The 19,025-nt window shown below is 45.2% G+C and overlaps 1 protein-coding gene across 1 annotated transcript; it reads right to left on the minus strand.

The window, feature by feature from the left end:
* Positions 1–358: 358 nt before the first annotated feature.
* Positions 359–12,206, minus strand: mdh1ab (malate dehydrogenase 1Ab, NAD (soluble)). The gene is made up of 10 exons (XM_041864863.2): positions 12,103–12,206; positions 10,722–10,823; positions 10,096–10,192; positions 7,351–7,526; positions 3,994–4,116; positions 3,680–3,778; positions 3,111–3,188; positions 2,668–2,781; positions 1,573–1,662; positions 359–1,267 (listed from the first exon to the last, which is right to left on the minus strand). The coding sequence occupies exons 1-10, from the start codon at positions 12,103–12,105 to the stop codon at positions 1,145–1,147; spliced, it is 1,005 nt and encodes a 334-aa protein (XP_041720797.1). The 5' UTR covers positions 12,106–12,206; the 3' UTR covers positions 359–1,144.
* Between the last annotated feature and the right edge of the window lie 6,819 nt (positions 12,207–19,025).

Raw genomic sequence — 19,025 nt, forward strand, 5'->3', positions numbered from 1 at the left:
AATAAAAGTGATTTTAAATAATATTCTTCTGATTATTGAATTGCATTATAAATCCTTAACAGCTAAATGGAAGGACCAAGTTAGTTTACAGAAAGCAATGCAAGGCAGGCAAAATCTGATGTAGGACATTCTGGGTGTAGGCTATATAACTTTAAAAAATGTTGAATGACACTCCCTCGGACTAATCTTAAAATATTTGTTTGACTAAATACTTTATTATAGATGCTGCACTGTTTGAAAGAACTTGAGAGCTAGCACTTCATTATATTGTGGATAGCTACACTACACTGTTCATAGGACTAATAAACCTCGATTATGCAGAAATTGTGAAATTTACTGAACACACGGAGAGAGAAAATTATCAGTTGAGGATAAATGTTTTATTGTTTCATCAGGAGTGAGAGTCCAGGCAGATTCTCAGATTATTCAGAGGTTTGAAACAATTGACGTCATACATTTTACTGTCCTGGGATTTCCAGATTAGAATGTGCTGCACCCTAGCGGCAGGACTATGCCATAACAACCACATGCTTCTGTAATAAATAGTAGGATTACATTCAGATAAATAGTAGAATATCATCATTTAAAATGGGAAAATGTCAAATAGTTAATGTTTTACGAAGTTAGTGATGATTATTTAACCAATACTTATTTCACAACCAAAAAATATTAAGTTAAATCTAGAAACAAAATAAGGACTATACATCATTTACTGGTTTTATTGTTCTCGACTGAGCAACAATTAACCATTTAACAATGAACGTCATAGTAACTACTAGTGCATCAACTACCCATAACAATCCTCCATTCCATGGTAAGCATGGTAACCATCCAAACAGGGATAACCTGTTCCGATGTGTGTAACATTAAACCATTTTAGACACACACACAGAGCTGCAACAGGGACTGTATAATGCCATGTTCATGTGCTATCAGAATTACCAGAAACTCAAAAAAATCAGGTCTAAAGAACTGCTGTAAAGCGTATAAAGTTAAACCGTTCATACGGAACTTCCAAGTTGGATATTCCAGTCTCCTAAGTTCCGAGTAGCACGTGAATGCGGCATCACAGACGTGAGTCTGGAGGTGTGGGTTGTGTGTCCAAGTGCTGTTGCCGGGTTGGTTGCCGTGGCTGGGAGTGTAGTCAAGCGCTGAGGAAGGTGACGGCGGTGTCTCTCTCCTCCACCAGCTCAACTGCCGTGGCGTCCATCTTGCCTCGGGAGAAGTCGTTGATGGCCAGCCCGTCCACAATCTTCCACTGCTTGTCCTGAGGAAACGAAGACAGGAGAAAAATAATATTGAATAGGCCAAAGTGATCAACTTCCCACTGCAACAGATCCAGTTTGTCGTAGACTAGAGCATCAGTTTATAGAAGCAGATATTTATCTGGTTTAGTGGTGAAGAGAGCTGACCTTTGAGAAATTCTGATCTTTTGCCCAATTATTGGTCTTTCGACCAATAAGATAAGATCTTCCGCCAATAATTGGTCAAAAGAGCAGAATTGGGCTGCCTGTGTACATGCAGTCTTAGTATGGAGGAGTGTAGAGAGCAGAGTGTCTGAGATTGTCTCACCTTGATGTGAACAGGGAATGAGTAGATGAGGTCTTCGGAGACTCCATAGGAGTTACCGCTGGAGTAGACACCCATGGAGACAAACTCTCCCTGCAAACAAGAGGACAGCGGTTAGGGCTGTGTTCAGGAACCATTAACACAAAGACAGGCTGCTCCACGCTGCATTCAGGAACCATTAACACAAAGACAGGCTGCTCCACGCTGCATTCAGGAACCATTAACACAAAGACAGGCTGCTCCACGCTGCATTCAGGAACCATTAACACAAAGACAGGCTGCGTTCAGAAACCATTAACACAAAGACAGGCTGCGTTCAGAAACCATTAACACAAAGACAGGCTGCGTTCAGAAACCATTAACAAAGACAGGCTGTTCCACGCTGCGTTCAGAAACCATTAACACAAAGACAGGCTGCGTTCAGAAACCATTAACACAAAGACAGGCTGCGTTCAGAAACCATTAACGCAAAGACAGGCTGCGTTCAGAAACCATTAACACAAAGACAGGCTGCATTCAGAAACCATTAACAAAGACAGGCTGTTCCACGCTGCGTTCAGAAACCATTAACCCAAAGACAGGCTGCATTCAGGAACCATGAACCCAAAGACAGGCTGCATTTAGGAACCATTAACCCAAAGACAGGCTGCTCCACGCTGCATTCAGGAACCATTAACCCAAAGACAGGCTGCTCCACGCAGCGTTCAGGAACCATTAACCCAAAGACAGGCTGCTCCACGCTGCGTTCAGAAACCATTAACACAAAGACAGGCTGCAACACGATTCTCCACCCTCTTCCCAAAGTGTGCAACTGCAGACATCTCATGGATTTAACAATGGTGGAAACTCCCTATAGCCAATTATAACACAATTCCATTGCTTTTTAATCCATGACTGTCTGGAAGTGTGCAAGTGCACACTGGGAGAAGGGTGGAGAATTAGGACGCAGTCATACATACTGTAAATAGCAGAGTGCCATATAGATTATGAGTCAATTAAAACAAATATTGATGAAGACCTGGGAAGGGTAAACTAATCCTAAATCTGTATCTAAGGCCACAGAATTGTCCCATCCCGTAAGGACCCCTCTTAGCTGACCTCAGGAGTGCCTGACCAGATGTCCCTCATGTGGTCACAGATAGCCTTGGCTGCAGACATGGCACTGGACAGCTTCCTGGCTGCGATAACCGCAGCACCTCTCTGCTGCACTGTCTGAGGGGGGAAGAGGAGAGGGAGAGTAGAGGAAGAGAGATGCCTTAGAAAATGCCTCATCCCCACTCCAGTAGTCTCCCTTCAAAACACAACAGCTGTCTCAATTCATTTTTCCAGGATTCCAATCTCCTTATCAAAACACATGGAGAAGGTCAGAGGTTCCTTTCCCTTGGACCGTCTCCAATGCGTTTTGAGAAAGACGAGGAGATTAAATCAGAGGCATCTGTTTAAGACAAACTGACAGAGACCAACGCGGAGGGGGGTGGGGGGAGCTAAAGTTAAAATCACACAGCCAGATGAAAATGAGTTTTACAGTAGAGTAAACTCACAGAGATGAAGGACCCTTTGAGCCAGTCGTCGTCTTTCACAGCATCGAAGCAGGCCAGGTCGCTGCCCGCCATGTTGACCTTGGAGTAGTAAAATAACTATTATTACATGTTGTTAAGTAATATTATACATGATATACTATTCACTACTGCCTTGCAGTGGTGTCATTTTTTTAGAAGAGTGATGATATGACATGTTAACAACAATCAATGGTCTATGATCAACGGTATAACTGGTGTGTCCATCTTCTCTCTTCCTCAGATTACTGAGCCATCTTTTTAAAAAATGAACGCAGACCTCTAGTTGAAGTATTTCACTATCCTGACAACCGTTATGTTGCCTTTTTATTTATTTTATTGTGCCATTTCCGGTTTTGAAAATGTGTAAAAGATGACTGTGTGCACTTTGGTTTTAAAAATGTTTCAGAGCACATGAAAGTGAAGCAATGCCAGAAGTTGAGTGAAAGTCGCTCTGGATAAGAGCGTCTGCTAAATGACTAAAATGTAAAATGTATAATACTACTTTATATATTATTTATTATTACATAACATTGTGACAAATTATATATTACCTTGCAGTGGTGGACGTCAGGGTACTGGGTGGACGAGTGGTTGCCCCAGATGATCACGTTCTTCACTTGGGTGGCTGGCACGCCGCAGCGCATCGCAACCTGGGGTAGAGAGAGGAGAGAGCTTCGTAAGGATGACATTACCATCTATTAAGATAATCCACACCCACTTTATCTGTCCCTAATGAAACTCAAAACACCCACTACAGGTAAAGTACAGACAGACTCCGTCATCATGAGGGATTGGACTAACAATATTAATTCATGGGTTCAATCAAAAAGGTACAAAACAACCACTCTTCTCCACACATAGGTACCTGAGAGCGGGCCCGGTTGTGGTCCAGACGGGTAAGGCAGGAGAAGTTCTCTTTGGGGATGGAGGGGGCGGACTTGGCTGCGATCAGACAGTTTGTGTTGGCTGGGTTACCTACCACCAGGACCTGACCGAGACAAGGAGAGGCAATGTTAAAAACACACACAAACGATATCAATTAAGATGACAAGTTTAGAGTCAGCTTCCAGGCTGCCTCATGTTCATTCTGAAACAGCAGTGATGACGAGACTTCATTCTCTAGAGTCTAACACGTTGGGGGCGAGGGGGTTATAAGCTGTGCTATAGATTTGTTTTAAGATGGTCATACCATGGATCATTTAGCTAATCGATTTAGAATTTTAGGTATACAAAATATATATATATATTGATACATTTTGTATTGTCTTTACTACCAAATCGCATTGAATAACATTCATAAATGAAAAAGAAAAAAAAAGACTGTCAAAATTAATCATAAGGAATAAGGGTTTGAAGTGTGTCATGTACAGTACCAGTCAAACGTTGGCACCTACTCATTCAAAGGTTTCTTTATTTTTACTATTTTCTACATTGTAGAATAATAGTGAAGACATCAAAACTATGAAAACCAAACCTCAACCAGCTTCATGATGTAGTCACCTGGAATGCATTAAATTAACAGGTGTGCCTTGTTAAAAGTTAATTTGTGGAATTGCTTTCCTTCTTAATGAGTTTGAGCCAATCAGTTGTGTTGTGACAAGGAAGGGTGGTATTCAGAAGATAGCCCTATTTGGTAAAAGACCAACTCCATATTATGGCAAGAACAGCTCAAATAAGCAAAGAGAAATGACAGTCCATCATAAGACAAGAAGGTCAGTCAATACGGAAAATTAAGAACTTTGAAAGTTTCTTCAAGTGCAGTCACAAAAACCATCAAGTGCTATGATGAAACTGGCTCTCATGAGGACCGCCACAGGAAAGGAAGACCCAGAGTTACCTCTGCTGCAGAGTGTAAGTTCATTAGAGTCAACTGCAGCTCAGATTGCAGCCCAAATAAATGCTTCACAGAGTTCAAGTAACAGACACATCTCAACATCAACTGTTCAGAGGAGACTGCGTGAATCAGGCCTTCATGGTCGAATTGCTGCAAAGAAACCACTACTAAAGGACACCAATAAGAAGAGACTTGCTTGGGCCAAGAAACACGAGCACTGGACATTAGACCAGTGGAAATCGGTCCTTTGGTCTGATGAGTCCAAATGTGAGATTTTTGGTTCCAACCGCAGTGTTTTTGTGAGACGCAGAGTAGGTGAATGGATGATCTCCACATGTGTGGTTCCCCCTGTGAAGCATGGAGGAGGTGGTGTGATGGTGGATTTGTTTAACACTTTTTTGGTTACTACATGATTCCATGTGTTATTTCATAGTTTTGAGGTCTTCACTATTATTCTACAATGTAGAATATAGTAAAAAATAAAAACCCTTTAATGAGCAACGGTTTCCAACCTTTTGACTGGTACTGTATGTATGTATGTATGTATGTATGTATGCATGTATGTATGTATGCATGTATGCCTTCGTGAGAAGACCGATTATCGGGATGTCTCATGGTCTGACAAACACCACTGTAGCTCAGCCACCTTCCACCGCAGATGCGGAAGACTGCCACAGGAGGATGCGGTGGCTTGAGATGCAGACCATGCAAAAAAACATCTCTTAACAGCAGAGTGATGGGGACGTTGAAGTAAGGCAATTTGAGACTAAGAGGGCATATACATTGTACATATTGTTGTGAATGTAACAAATAGGTCATAGTTTGCACCTTTATTTTAACTTAAAATGTTTGTCTATTTAGAAATGCAATATATCATTTTATTTCAGTATCTATGACCACCATGTAGTTTAAAAAAAAAGAAAAATGACTTCAACATTTGTAACTTGGGCCTTGTGTGAGTAATGGAAAATTCCAAAGCCTTGCTGCCTGATGTTCCATCACGGCAGCGTCCACCTTGCTGCCCGACTATCACGGCAGCCTGAAGACAAGTCAAGTTTTTGTATTTTAGTCATTTAGCAGACGCTCTTATCCAGAGCGACTTACAGATAGTGAGTGCATTCATTATTTTTTTTTAAATATATTTGTTTTCATACTGGCCCCCCGTGGGAAACGAACCCACAACCCTGGCGTTGCAAACGCCATGCTCTACCAACTGAGCTACATCCCTGCCGGCCATTCCCTCCCCTACCCGACGCTGGGCCAATTGTGCGCCGTCGCATTTGTAACAAGGTCTTTGTAACAAGGTCACTTAAGGAAGAATGCAGTCGGGAGAAATGACAAGTGCAAGCACACACACATGCACGCTGTCACGCTCTCTAACACACACACGCGCGTCAGTCTGACAGTCCCCAACACCTGTTGCTAGATCAGTATCTGAGGCCAAGAGCCCTCCTCACAACACACCCACAGCTCTACTGGCACTAGTCGGGACATTCCAGTCCTTGGCGGAGTTCCTATTGTCTTGAAGTGTGCCCTCGTTCACGCCCCATCATGCATTTAAAAGCATTGGTATTGGTGTAAGCATGGCTGGAGGGAGTTTCCACCATCGAGACCCTATTAAATTACTAATATTATAATTCCTAATTCTATAGGTTTCCACCATATTCCGAACACCAGTCCATTTCTTTTGTAAATCCATGAAGGGAAGTATACAAGTGCACACTTGGGGAGCAGTAGAGAATCAGAATGTCTCCCTGCGATGGAACCAAGCCAGGGTGGATACAATGTGAGGCTTCTAGACCGAAGCAGACCAACTCCTGGGATGGAAACAAGCCAGGGTGGATGCAATGTGAGGATTCTAGACCGAAGCAGACCAACTCCTGGGATGGAACCAAGCCAGGGTGGATACAATGTGAGGATTATAGACCGAAGCAGACCAACTCCTGGGATGGAACCAAGCCAGGGTGGATACAATGTGAGGCTTCTAGACCGAAGCAGACCAACTCCTGGGATGGAACCAAGCCAGGGTGGATACAATGTGAGGATTATAGACCGAAGCAGACCGGAGGGGTGGGATATAGTGTTAAGACATGTGGGCAGCTAGATTTTAAAATCAAAACACACATGCTTGCAAACACACACACTCTCACACACAACGGCATTCCAGGCCAGTCTTTCCATAAGGCATAAGCGCCCAACACGTGGTGAAGTGTGAATTTCAACAGGTCTGAGGTGCAGCGTCTCATGAGTCCTCTCTAAGTCTAAGGACACATGGCTTACACTATATCACAAACGGATGGTACCTGCTAGTATTGACAGACTGCGAGTCTGCGTAGACATTTCGGGACGCTGACAGTTACACAGACGACAAACCCTGTATCATCTCACCTTGACAGTCTTCTTGGCGTACTTCTCCAGTGCGGCCCCCTGGCTCTTGAAGATGGCCACGTTAGCCTTGAGCAGATCCTTCCTCTCCATACCCTCTCTCCTGGGCATGGAGCCCACCAGGATGGCAGCGTCCAGGTCCTTGAAGGCAACGTCCTCCTTGTCCGTGGGGATGACCTCTGAAAACAGATGGAATAAACAAGGGCTTGTTCATTCGGTACCAAATGGAAGAAAAACGGTCAGAAACAAGCGTGAAAGGGGAGGGACTATCTGGACATGTGTCCTTTAAGACACTTGTAGTTTTTTTTCCCTTGTCTGTGGGAATGACCTCTGTAGACTAATAAAATACAACAGACCAGGGTTGGTTGGTTCAATGGGCACCACATGGAAGACAACAGACCAGGGTTGGTTGGTTCAATGGGCACCACATGGAAGACAACAGACCAGGGTTGGTTGGTTCAATGGGCACCACATGGAAGACAACAGACCAGGGTTGGTTGGTTCAATGGGCACCACATGGAAGACAACAGACCAGGGTTGGTTGGTTCAATGGGCACCACATGGAAGACAACAGACCAGGGTTGGTTGGTTCAATGGGCACCACATGGAAGACAACAGACCAGGGTTGGTTGGTTCAATGGGCACCACATGGAAGACAACAGACCAGGGTTGGTTGGTTCAATGGGCACCACATGGAAGACAACAGACCAGGGTTGGTTGGTTCAATGGGCACCACATGGAAGACAACAGACCAGGGTTGGTTGGTTCAATGGGCACCACATGGAAGACAACAGACTGAAACGGGGAGGGAAAATCTGGATAACAAAAGACTACTTTTCATTTTTGGTGCACAACATTGTGAAAGGTTTTACTATGGTGTTGTCTAATTAACATGATCCAGGACAGCAGCAAATCGCTTTTTTAAGGAGTGCTTTATTAGGCTAAATCCTTCAGGCGTGACAATGAAAGTAGCCTCTTTGAAGAAACAGAGGCTTGCATGCGTTTGCCCATGGCGTTCTGCTGTACATTGTCTCAGTGTGGTTTTCCCTGTGTTAATTCCCATCTTGTCCCAACACACCTTACATTCTCATCAGCTCAGTCACTCACAGTTGTTGCTTTTATGTCAGCTTTACCACAGCCTATATTGATTACTGTGTTATGCTACTGTTGTCTGTGGGACAGACTGACTGTTGCCAGTTAACAGCTTTAAAAGGGATTTCTGCGAGATTCTGGCGATTCTGCAAATCCCACCGATCTGGCAAACGCACTACAAGTATTTTAACGGTTTTAAATAGTGCTTGAACCCAGGTCTGGTTTGGACACGGGTCATATCACTATAGACACCCTCCTCCCCACATTGAACATTGTCTTTGCAGCACTGAGCGTTAATACTGGGGCCTCACAGCAGAGGTGAGAACAAAGCAAGGACACCACCGTTGACAACAGAAAAATACCAGGTCACAATGGAGATTGGAGATACTACTGGTGCCTCACAACTAAAGCCATGTCATTTGTATTCCAAATGGCACCCCATTCCCTATATAGTGCACTACTATTGACCAGTGTCCATAGGACAGCCCATAGGGTTAAAAAAAGAAAGTAGTGCACTATATAGGGCAGGAGTAGTCAACTCTGACCCTACGAGGTCCGGAGCCTGCTGGTTTTCTGTTCTACTTGATAATTAATTGCACCCACCTGGTCTCCCAAGTCTAAAATCAGTCCCTGGTTAGAGGGGAACAATTTAAAAACGCAATGGAACTGGCTTCAAGGTCCAGAGTTGAGTTTGAGGGATATACGGAATAGGGTCCCATTTGTGACACAGACATTGGTTACTGTAACGGGACAAAGAGAGAAGGCCCGGCGGTCCAACCAGAAAACCGTCTTCCTTCCATTTCAGTGGTAGTGGGCGTGGCCAATGGCGGGGTCGCCGACCTGACATTTTAGAGGCCGTCCTCTTGGCCACAGAGACAACATTTTTATGTTTTAAAGCTAATTTCCTGCAATTGTACACATTTTGCCATGGGACTGAGAACTTCTCTACATCCTTAATGTTTGGTTTTAGTCATTCAAGTTCACACTGAAAACATTCTATCATCCTAATTGTTTTCATCATATCTTTGGAGTGGCAGCAACGAATATAAGGGAAACACTGCATTGTACTGGGCAAAGTCAATCAAACACAGCTGAAGTATTTGACATGTTATTTGCCCCAGGTCTGGATGCTCATGGTTCATTCTGACCCAGGTCCAGCTGTCACCCTGCTCATGGTTCATTTTCAAATTTTGAAAAAGGATGATTTACAGAAACGCATCCCCATCCCCCCAGTCAGAATATGCCCTCGGCCCTCCCCCAATCCAGTCAGAATATGCCCTCGGCCCTACCCCCAACCCAGTCAGAATATGCCCTCGGCCCACCCGCTATCCAGTCAGAATATGCCCTCGGCCCTCCCACAATCCAGTCAGAATATGCCCTCGGCCCTCCCGCAATCCAGTCAGAATATGCCCTTGGCCCTCCCGCAATCCAGTCAGAATATGCCCTCGGCCCTCCCCCAATCCAGTCAGAATATGCCCTGGGCCCTCCCCCAATCCAGTCAGAATATGCCCTCGGCCCTCCCCCAATCCAGTCAGAATATGCCCTGGGCCCTCCCCCAATCCAGTCAGAATATGCCCTGGGCCCTCCCCCAATCCAGTCAGAATATGCCCTCGCCCCTCCCCCAATCCAGTCAGAATATGCCCCCCCATGGTTTACCTCTCAGGAGTGGGAGGGCACAGTCCTGCAGCTCCATGACCACTCCATCCAAGACTGGCAACATGGGGGAGATGTCCAGCAAGATCAGGGAGATTGGCTGATAGGAGAGAGACCATGAAATGACAAGAGTAGATAACCAATGAGAGTAGGATGTATTGATCTTTCCATTGACCTACTGGCTGGTAGATTGATCACTGAACAGATGTATATGGTTCATATGATTACTACATTGACAACACTGATTGTTAGGACTACTTGAAGGGACAGTGTTAAGCCTATGCTACCGGTAGGCTGTATACTAGTGGTTCAATTTCAGGCAATTCAAGGACACTAAAGCCTTGAGTGAAGCTTCTGCAGGGTGACTCAATTCAGATACGACCCCACAACCTGTGACTTTGAGTGAGTGTGTGGCACTGCATGTTGCCCATCAGTCATGATGACACAGGGTATCTGACATGGCACCCTATTCCCTATATAGTGCACTCCTTTTGACCAGGGCAAATAGGGTAAGTAGTGCACTATATAGGGAATAGGGTGCCATTTCAGACACACATTCGACAACCCCTAACAGGATCAGCTGGGATGTTACGTAATGCAAGTCAAGCCAAAGCTTCTTCCTTCTTTACCTGATCTTTGCCGAACACATCTCCCTTGGCGATGCCGAACAACAAGGAGTAGGCAATCTGCCCAGCAGCGCCGGTGACCAGAACACGAACAGGTTCAGCAGACTGCAACACAAGATATAAAAACACTGATCAGGGTCCTATTCATTAGGGCACATTACAGTTACGTTACTTAGACACTTATCCAGAGCAAATTCGCCTAAACACTGCAGTAAAATGTTTCGCAATGGAACACTAAAATGTGCATTTCTTTTTGAACAAGTTCAGGTAGTAAGTCCCTGTTTCAGTTCATTTTCTTCCATTTGTTGCCAAAAGAATGCGACCAAGCGCTGTTTTTGGGGGGGGTTTTGGCCTTTGTCGCTGCAATTTCAGTGGCACATTTTAAAATATTGGAGGTAAACTTGCCCTAAGCCCCCATGTAGTGCATTACTTGGGAGGGTTTGAGGAATCAATGTTACGTAACATCAGTGAGCTTGTATAGGAAAAACACTCACTGTCAACAACACAAACAGTCAGGTAAAATGAGGTGTACATTAATTGGGAATGAGGTGAGTGGGATACCTTTGAGGAATTGGCTAGGAGTTTACTCGTAACTAAGTGACAGTCAGTTACAATACTAGAGATAACTGTACTAGAACCCTAGCTAGAACTTGAGTTTGTCTCCAACAATGGTATTCCAAATGGGATCCGGGATCCGTGCCCGGACAATGTCGGAGTGGGATTTATTAACTCAGAGGTAAGCCACGGTCAATTTAAAAATAGAACACACTCCTCGAGCCATCTGAGCCGAGATATTTATAGCTACTTTAACAAACTATCTTTAACATTCATTTAACCTTATCCCTTTCATACAAACGTAAATAGTCACAAAATAAAACAATTGTATTTTGCTGGGGAGAAAAAGTCGCATGTAATAGGTAGACAGCTAGATAACATTAGGCCACATTAACACATTCTGCCCATTTCGGACCTTTTTCAAATTTATGTGGACAAATGTGCATACTACACAGCTGTCGAAACGACATGATGTTAAAACGTGCCAAGTTGACTGGCACATTTCCAACAATCCTTTCTAATGAATTAGCCAGTGTATTCCTTCCAACTTGTCTTTAAACAACATAACACAAGAATCACATGCAACATCGTTTTACAAACATGTTTAACTTGGTCGAACCGTAGGTATAGAACTTGATACAAAAGTTGGTTCCCGGTAGCTAGCTAGCTAACGTTATAAGTTAGGTTAGCTACTTGCAGAAGCAAGCGTTGGTTGCTGGCAACAAGCGAACAAAATGTCACCTCGCTTTCAGCGTACTAGCATTTATCATTGTAGTAAAGCTAAAGTTTTGTAAACAAAGTTCATACAACTTTTTTGTTTGTTACTTACCATCTTTATATAGTAGCTTGGACTGTTCTTGCAACAAGAGGTCACCCCTATTTCTTGAAATCAGTGGTCACGAGGTGGCCAGTGAATCGTTTATAGGCATGCGCCGCAAAGCTGGTGGCTCTCGGGAAATGTAGTTGAAAATCCTTCAGCCAAAGACAGTAGTACCAAAGATTTTTATAACTAACCCTCATTGTTCTATCTGTAGTAGTACCAAAGACAGGACAGTATGATTCAGCTGTTTACGTTGACCTTTTTAAAGTCTATGAGGTTGATAGAGGAATAAGGGTTAGTTATACAAATATTTGACAGTGCAGTATGCTTCAGCTGTGTACGTTGACCTTTTTAAAGTCTATAAGTTTGACAGAGGAATAAATACAGTATTAACATTTAAATTCCCCTTTATTTACTAATTACAAAAAGTCCCAAACTGTCTCTTGCATATTTGTATTTGATTGATTTATTCAGATGAAAGAAGGATACTTTAACTTCTGTTGTAAAGCTATCATTTTTATGTTTATTTTTATGGAGCTCCGCTGCGAGCCACAGGTGTCAGAGCCAGCGTTGCCATTTTAGAGACTTTGTTGCTAGATTTAGAGAGTTTTCAGACCTCTCCAGTGACTTTTATTGGTAAAAGAGTATAGCAAAAAAATTAGCTAGTTTTTACGGCTGCCCTAGCGACAAACTTCCCTGTTTGTGTGTGTGCCCGCTCGGCTGAGTTCAGCTGTGCGCTTCCGCCGGCTGCTGCTGCGTGTGTGCACCCGTCACTTGCGCCCCATCTCCCATCTCCCATCTCCCATCTCCCATCTCCCATCTCCCATCTCCCATCTTTCTGTCCTCTCCCGCCTCTCGGTCCTCTCCCCACTGCAGCAGCGAGTAAAGTTAATTTACTACATCGGTTATTTTGTTGTTAAATGACACCACAGCTCTCCATGGGATAAATAATAAAAGTACAAAAATAATAATAATCTAAAAGTGATCTGCTTTACTCTTTTTATTAGTTCATTTTTGTTCTCCTTCAAACATGCAGGGGTGCATGGGTAAAATCACAGAGGAAGCCAAGGCAGGAAGAAAAGCCATATTACAACCTATGTGTTGTGATAATTGCTTTGTTTGCTCTATAACCTGTTAGTTCATATTCCTTGCCACCGTGATATATAGGCCTAGGCCGAGACAATAAGAAGACACAGTGGCAGAATACATTCAACCACACCTCTGTTTCATCACAAAACCAGAGAGCAACATATGTGTGGTCAAGTCCACAAACAAACAGTTACATGACCTACTACAGCATGGTCAAGCAAGTTAATGTTTCCGACATTTTGTTAAAAGTTAATTTGAGGAATTTATTTCCTTCTTAATGAATTTGAGCCAATCAGTTGTGTTGTGACAAGGTAGGGTTGGTTTACAGAAGATAGCCCTATTTGGGAAAATACCAAGTCCATATTATGGCAAGAACAGCTCAAATAAGCAAAGAGAAACGACAGTCCATCATAAGACATGAAGGTCAGTCAATACGGAACATTTCAAGAACTTTGAAAGTTTCTTCAAGTGCAGTCACAAAAACCATCAAGTGCTATGATGAAACTAGCTCTCATGAGGACCGCCACAGGAAAGGAAGACCCAGAGTTACCTCTGCTGCAGAGTGTAGGTTCATTAGAGTCAACTGCAGCTCAGATTGCAGCCCAAATAAATGCTTCACAGAGTTTAAGTAACAGACACATCTCAACATCAACTGTTCAGAGGAGACTGCGTGAATCAGGCCTTCATGGTCGAATTGCTGCAAAGAAACCACTACTAAAGGACACCAGTAAGAAGAAGAGACTTGCTTGGACCAAGAAACACGAGCAATGGACATTAGACCTGTGGAAATCTGTCCTTTGGTCTGATGAGTCCAAATGTGAGATTTTTGGTTCCAACCGCCGTGTCTTTGTAAGATGCAGAGTAGGTGAATGGATGATCTCTGCATGTGTGGTTGCCAAAGTGAAGCATGTAGGAGGAGGAGTGATGGTGTGGGGGTGCTTTGCTGGTGACACTGTCTGTGATTTATTTAGAATTCAAGGCACACTTAACCAGCATGGCTACCACAGCATTCTGCAGCGATACGCCATCCCATCTGGTTTGCGCTTAGTGGGACTATCATTTGTTTTTCAACAGGACAATGACCCAACACACCCCAAGGCTGTGTAAGGGCTATTTGACCAAGAAGGAGAGTGATGGAGTGCTGCATCAGCTTTTTCTTCACTTTTCCCTGTCTTTTGTGTCACAAAGTGTAATGAATTCATACTATAGAACAGTAGGCTGACACAGCCCACGCAGTAGGTGGGGCAGTACAGTGGCTTGCGAAAGTACATGCTTAAGGGAACACTTAAACAACACAATGTAACTCCAAGTCAATCACACTTCTGTGAAATCAAACTGTCCACTTAGGAAGCAACACTGATTGTCAATACATTTCACATGCTGTTGTGCAAATGGAATAGACAACAGGTGGAAATTATAGGCAATTAGTAAGACACCCCCAATAAAGGACTGGTTTTGCAGGTGGTGACCACAGACCACTTCTCAGTTCCTATGCTTCCTGGCTGATGTTTTGGTCACTTTTGAATGCTGGCGGTGCTTTCACTCTAGTGGTAGCATGAGACGGAGTCTACAACCCACACAAGTGGCTCAGGTAGTGCAGCTCATCCAGGATGGCACATCAATGCGAGCTGTGGCAAGAAGGTTTGCTGTGTCTGTCAGCGTAGTGTCCAGAGCATGGAGGCGCTACCAGGAGACATGCCAGTACATCAGGAGACGTGGAGGAGGCCGTAGGAGGGCAACAACCCAGCAGCAGGACCGCTACCTCCGCCTTTGTGCAAGGAGGAGCAGAAGGAGCACTGCCAGAGCCCTGCAAAATGACCTCCAGCAGGCCACAAATGTGCATGTGTCTGCTCAAACGGTCAGAAACAGACTCCATGAGGGTGCCAGGAGGGTCCCAGGAGAGCAGATGTTCTGTTTGAATCAGATGGCGTGTCGAGTGAGAAGAATAGGAATCCAGCGGAGAAAGGAAAAGGAAATGAGAGAAGTAAAGAGGTAGTGGAATGTAAAGTGTTGGTCCCATGTTTCATGAGCTGAAATAAAAGATCCCTGACATTTTCCATACGCATATAAAGCTTATTTCTGTCAAATTTTGTGCACAAATTTGTTTACATCCCTGTAAGTGAGCATTTCTCCTTTGACAAGATAATCCATCCACCTGACAGGTGTGGCATATCAATAAGTTGATTAAACAGCATGATCATTACACAGGTGCACCTTGTGCTGGGGACAATAAAAGGCCAGTCTAAAGTGTGTAGTTTTGTCACACAACACAATGCCACAGATGTCTCAAGTTTTAAGGAAGAGTGCAATTGGCATGCTGACTGAAGGAATGTCCACCAGAACTGTTGGCAGATAATTTAATGTTAATTTCTCAGCCATAAGGTGCCTCCAACATTGTTTTAGAGAATTTGGCAGTACCTCCAACCGGCCTCATAACTGCAGACCACGTGTAACCACTCCTGCTCTGGGACCTCTACATCCGGGTTCTTCACCTGTGAAATTGTCTGAGACGAGCCACCTAGATAGCTGATGAAACTGTGGGTTTGCACAACCGAAGAATTTCTGCACAAACTGTCAGAAACCGTCTCAGGGAAGCTCATCTGCGTGCTCGTCGTCCTCACCAGGGTCTTGACCTGACTGCAGTTTGGCGTCGTAACCGACTTCAGTGGGGAAATGCTCACCTTCGATGGCCACTGGCACGCTGGAGAAGTGTGCTCTTCACGGATTAATCCCAGTTTCAACTGTACCGGGCAGACGGCAGTCTAGCGTTGTGAGGGTGAGGGGTATGCTGATGTCAGCGTTGTGAACAGAGGGTTCCATAGTGGTGGTGGGGTTATGGTATGGGCAGGCATAAGCTACTGACAATGAACACAATTACATTCAATTTGAATGTACAGAGATACAGTGACGAAATCCTGAGGCCTATTGTCGTGCCATTCATCCGCCGCAATCACCTCATGTTTCAGCATGATAATGCACGGCCCCATGTCTCAAGGATCTGTACACATTTACATTTACGTCATTTAGTAGACGCTCTTATCCAGAGCGACTTACAAATTGGTGCATACACCTTATAGCCAGTGGGATAACCACTTTACAATATGTTTTTTTTATTTCTTTGGGGTGGGGTAAGGGGGGGTAGAAGGATTACTTTATCCTATCCCAGGTATTCCTTAAAGAGGTGGGGTTTCAAGTGTCTCCGGAACGTGGTGAGTGACTCCGCTGTCCTGGCGTCGTGAGGGAGCTTGTTCCACCATTGGGGTGCCAGAGCAGTGAACAGTTTTGACTGGGCTGAGCGGGAACTGTGCTTCCGCAGAGGTAGGGGGGCCAGCAGGCCAGAGGTGGATGAACGCAATGCCCTCGTTTGGGTGTAGGGACTGATCAGAGCCTGAAGGTACGGAGGTGCCGTTCCCCTCACAGCTCCGTAGGCAAGCACCATGGTCTTGTAGCAGATGCGAGCTTCAACTGGAAGCCAGTGGAGTATGCGGAGGAGCGGGGTGACGTGAGAGAACTTGGGAAGGTTGAACACCAGACGGGCTGCGGCATTCAGGATGAGTTGTAGGGGTTTAATTAAAAAAAAAAATGTTAATGGCACAGGCACGGAGCCCAGCCAACAGCAAGTTGCAGTAATCCAGACGGGAGATGACAAGTGCCTGGATTAGGACCTGTGCCACATCCTGTGTAAGGCAGGGTCGTACTCGCCAAATGTTGTAGAGCATGAACCTACAGGATCGAGTCACCACCTTGATGTTAGCGGAGAACGACAGGGTGTTGTCCAGGGTCACGCCAAGGCTCTTCGCACTCTGGGAGGAGGACACAACGGAGTTGTCAACCGTGATGGCGAGATCATGGAACGGGCAGTCCTTCCCCGGGAGGAAGAGCAGCTCCGTCTTGCTGAGGTTCAGCTTGAGGTGGTGATCCGTCATCCACACTGATGTGTCTGCCAGACATGCAGAGATGTGATTCAGCAGGGAGGAGAAGGTGGCAAAGAGCTTCCTAGGGTTAGAGGCAGATGCTTGGAATTTAGAGTGGTAGAAAGTGGCTTTAGCAGCAGAAACAGATGAAGAAAATGTAGAGAGGAGGGAGTGAAAAGATGCCAGGTCCGCAGGGAGTCTAGTTTCCTCCATTTCCGCTCGGCTGCCCGGAGCCCTGTTCTGTGAGCTCGCAATGAGTCGTCAAGCCACGGAGCAGGAGGGGAGGACCGAGCCGGCCGGGATGATAGGGGACATAGAGTGTCAAAGGATGCAGAAAGGGAGGAGAGGAGGGTTGAGGAGGCAGAATCAGGAGATTGGAGGGAGAAGGATTGAGCAGAGGGAAGAGATGATAGGATGGAAGAGGAGAGAGTAGCGGGAGAGAGAGAGCGAAGGTTGCGACGGCGCATTACCATCTGAGTAGGGGCAGAGTGAGTAGTGTTGGAGGAGAGCGAGAGAGAAAAGGATACAAAGTAGTGGTCGGAGACATGGAGGGGAGTTGCAGTGAGATTAGTAGAAGAACAGCATCTAGTAAAGATGAGGTCAAGTGAGTAGGGGGAGACGGTGAGAGGGTGAGGTCAAAAGAGGAGAGGAGTGGAAAGAAGGAGGCAGAGAGAAATGAGTCAAAGGTAGATGTAGGGAGGTTGAAGTCACCCAGAACTGTGAGGGGTGAGCCATCCTCAGGAAAGGAACTTATCAAGGCGTCAAGCTCATTGATGAACTCTCCAAGGGAACCTGGAGGGCGATAAATGACAAGGATGTTAAGCTTGAATGGGCTAGTGACTCTGACAGCATGGAATTCAAATGAGGAGATGGGTCAGGGGAAAAAGAGAGAATGTCCACTTGGGAGAGATGAGGATTCCTGTGCCACCACCCCGCTGACCAGATGCTCTCGGGGTATGCGAGAACACATGGTCAGACGAGGGAGAGAGCAGTAGGAGTAGCAGTGTTTTCAGTGGTAATCCATGTTTCCGTAAGCGCCAAGAAGTCGAGGGACTGGAGGGTAGCATAGGCTGAGATTAACTCTGCCTTGTTGGCCGCAGAACGGCAGTTCCAGAGGCTGCCGGAGACCTGGAACTCCACGTGTGTCGTGCGTGCAGGGACCACCAGGTTAGAGAGGCAGCAGCCATGCGGTGTGAGGCGTTTGTATAGCCTGTGCGGAGAGGAGAGAACAGGGATAGACAGAGGCATAGTTGACAGGCTATAGAAAATGGCTACAATAATGCAAAGGAGATCGGAATGAAATGAACTAAACATCTGGGAAAGCGAGAGAGGGTGGCCTCCCTCACTTACGTTTCACTGAAACACCCAAATATAACTCTCCCAACTTCCACCTCAGAAACTATAATTGTTGTAAACTACAGCGGTTCAATGTTTTCTAGGAATAGACTAACTTAGTTTATTCAGCTAGCTAACTTGGTACAGTATTCTTCCGTGAAAACCGTCCAGGGCACCTAGTCATATGACGCCACAGCCAACTAGCATGCCGGGCTCCAACAACACGGTTTAGCACCAATACTCGGCCACAACAAACCACCAGTGTCTCAACACGACAAGCAGATCATTCGTGTCCGTGTCTGACGTTGTGGGTTAGTCCCGACAGCTTGAGCGAGTCCGTCGTCAACTTATTCAGCCAGTTAGTTAGCTAGAATAGTTACCATACTAGCTAGCCATTGCTTTCTGCCAACTAAAAAACCCCTCCTCCCACGGCACGAACACACAGAGAGAGCCAAGCTAACGTTAACTAGTCACCCATGTCCCGAATTCCCTTGAACGACTCTGGCTACCAGTATGTAAAAACAAAAACACAAATGTAGGTTATAACTTACCCCTAGCAGCTACTGTTAGCTAGCCAAGTGCAAAGCTAGCCAC

The sequence above is a fragment of the Coregonus clupeaformis genome, chromosome 37, assembly GCF_020615455.1.
Source record: "Coregonus clupeaformis isolate EN_2021a chromosome 37, ASM2061545v1, whole genome shotgun sequence".
NCBI classification, from domain to species: domain Eukaryota; kingdom Metazoa; phylum Chordata; class Actinopteri; order Salmoniformes; family Salmonidae; genus Coregonus; species Coregonus clupeaformis.

Bases quoted from the DNA above. Each gene is read 5' to 3' on its own strand.
- mdh1ab (XM_041864863.2), bottom strand. The intron at 2,782-3,110 runs GTGAGTTTACTC...TTCCCCCCTCAG, and splicing joins TCAAAGGGTCCTTCATCTCT to ACAGTGCAGCAGAGAGGTGC. The intron at 1,663-2,667 runs GTCAGCTAAGAG...TCTTGTTTGCAG, and splicing joins TCTGGTCAGGCACTCCTGAG to GGAGAGTTTGTCTCCATGGG.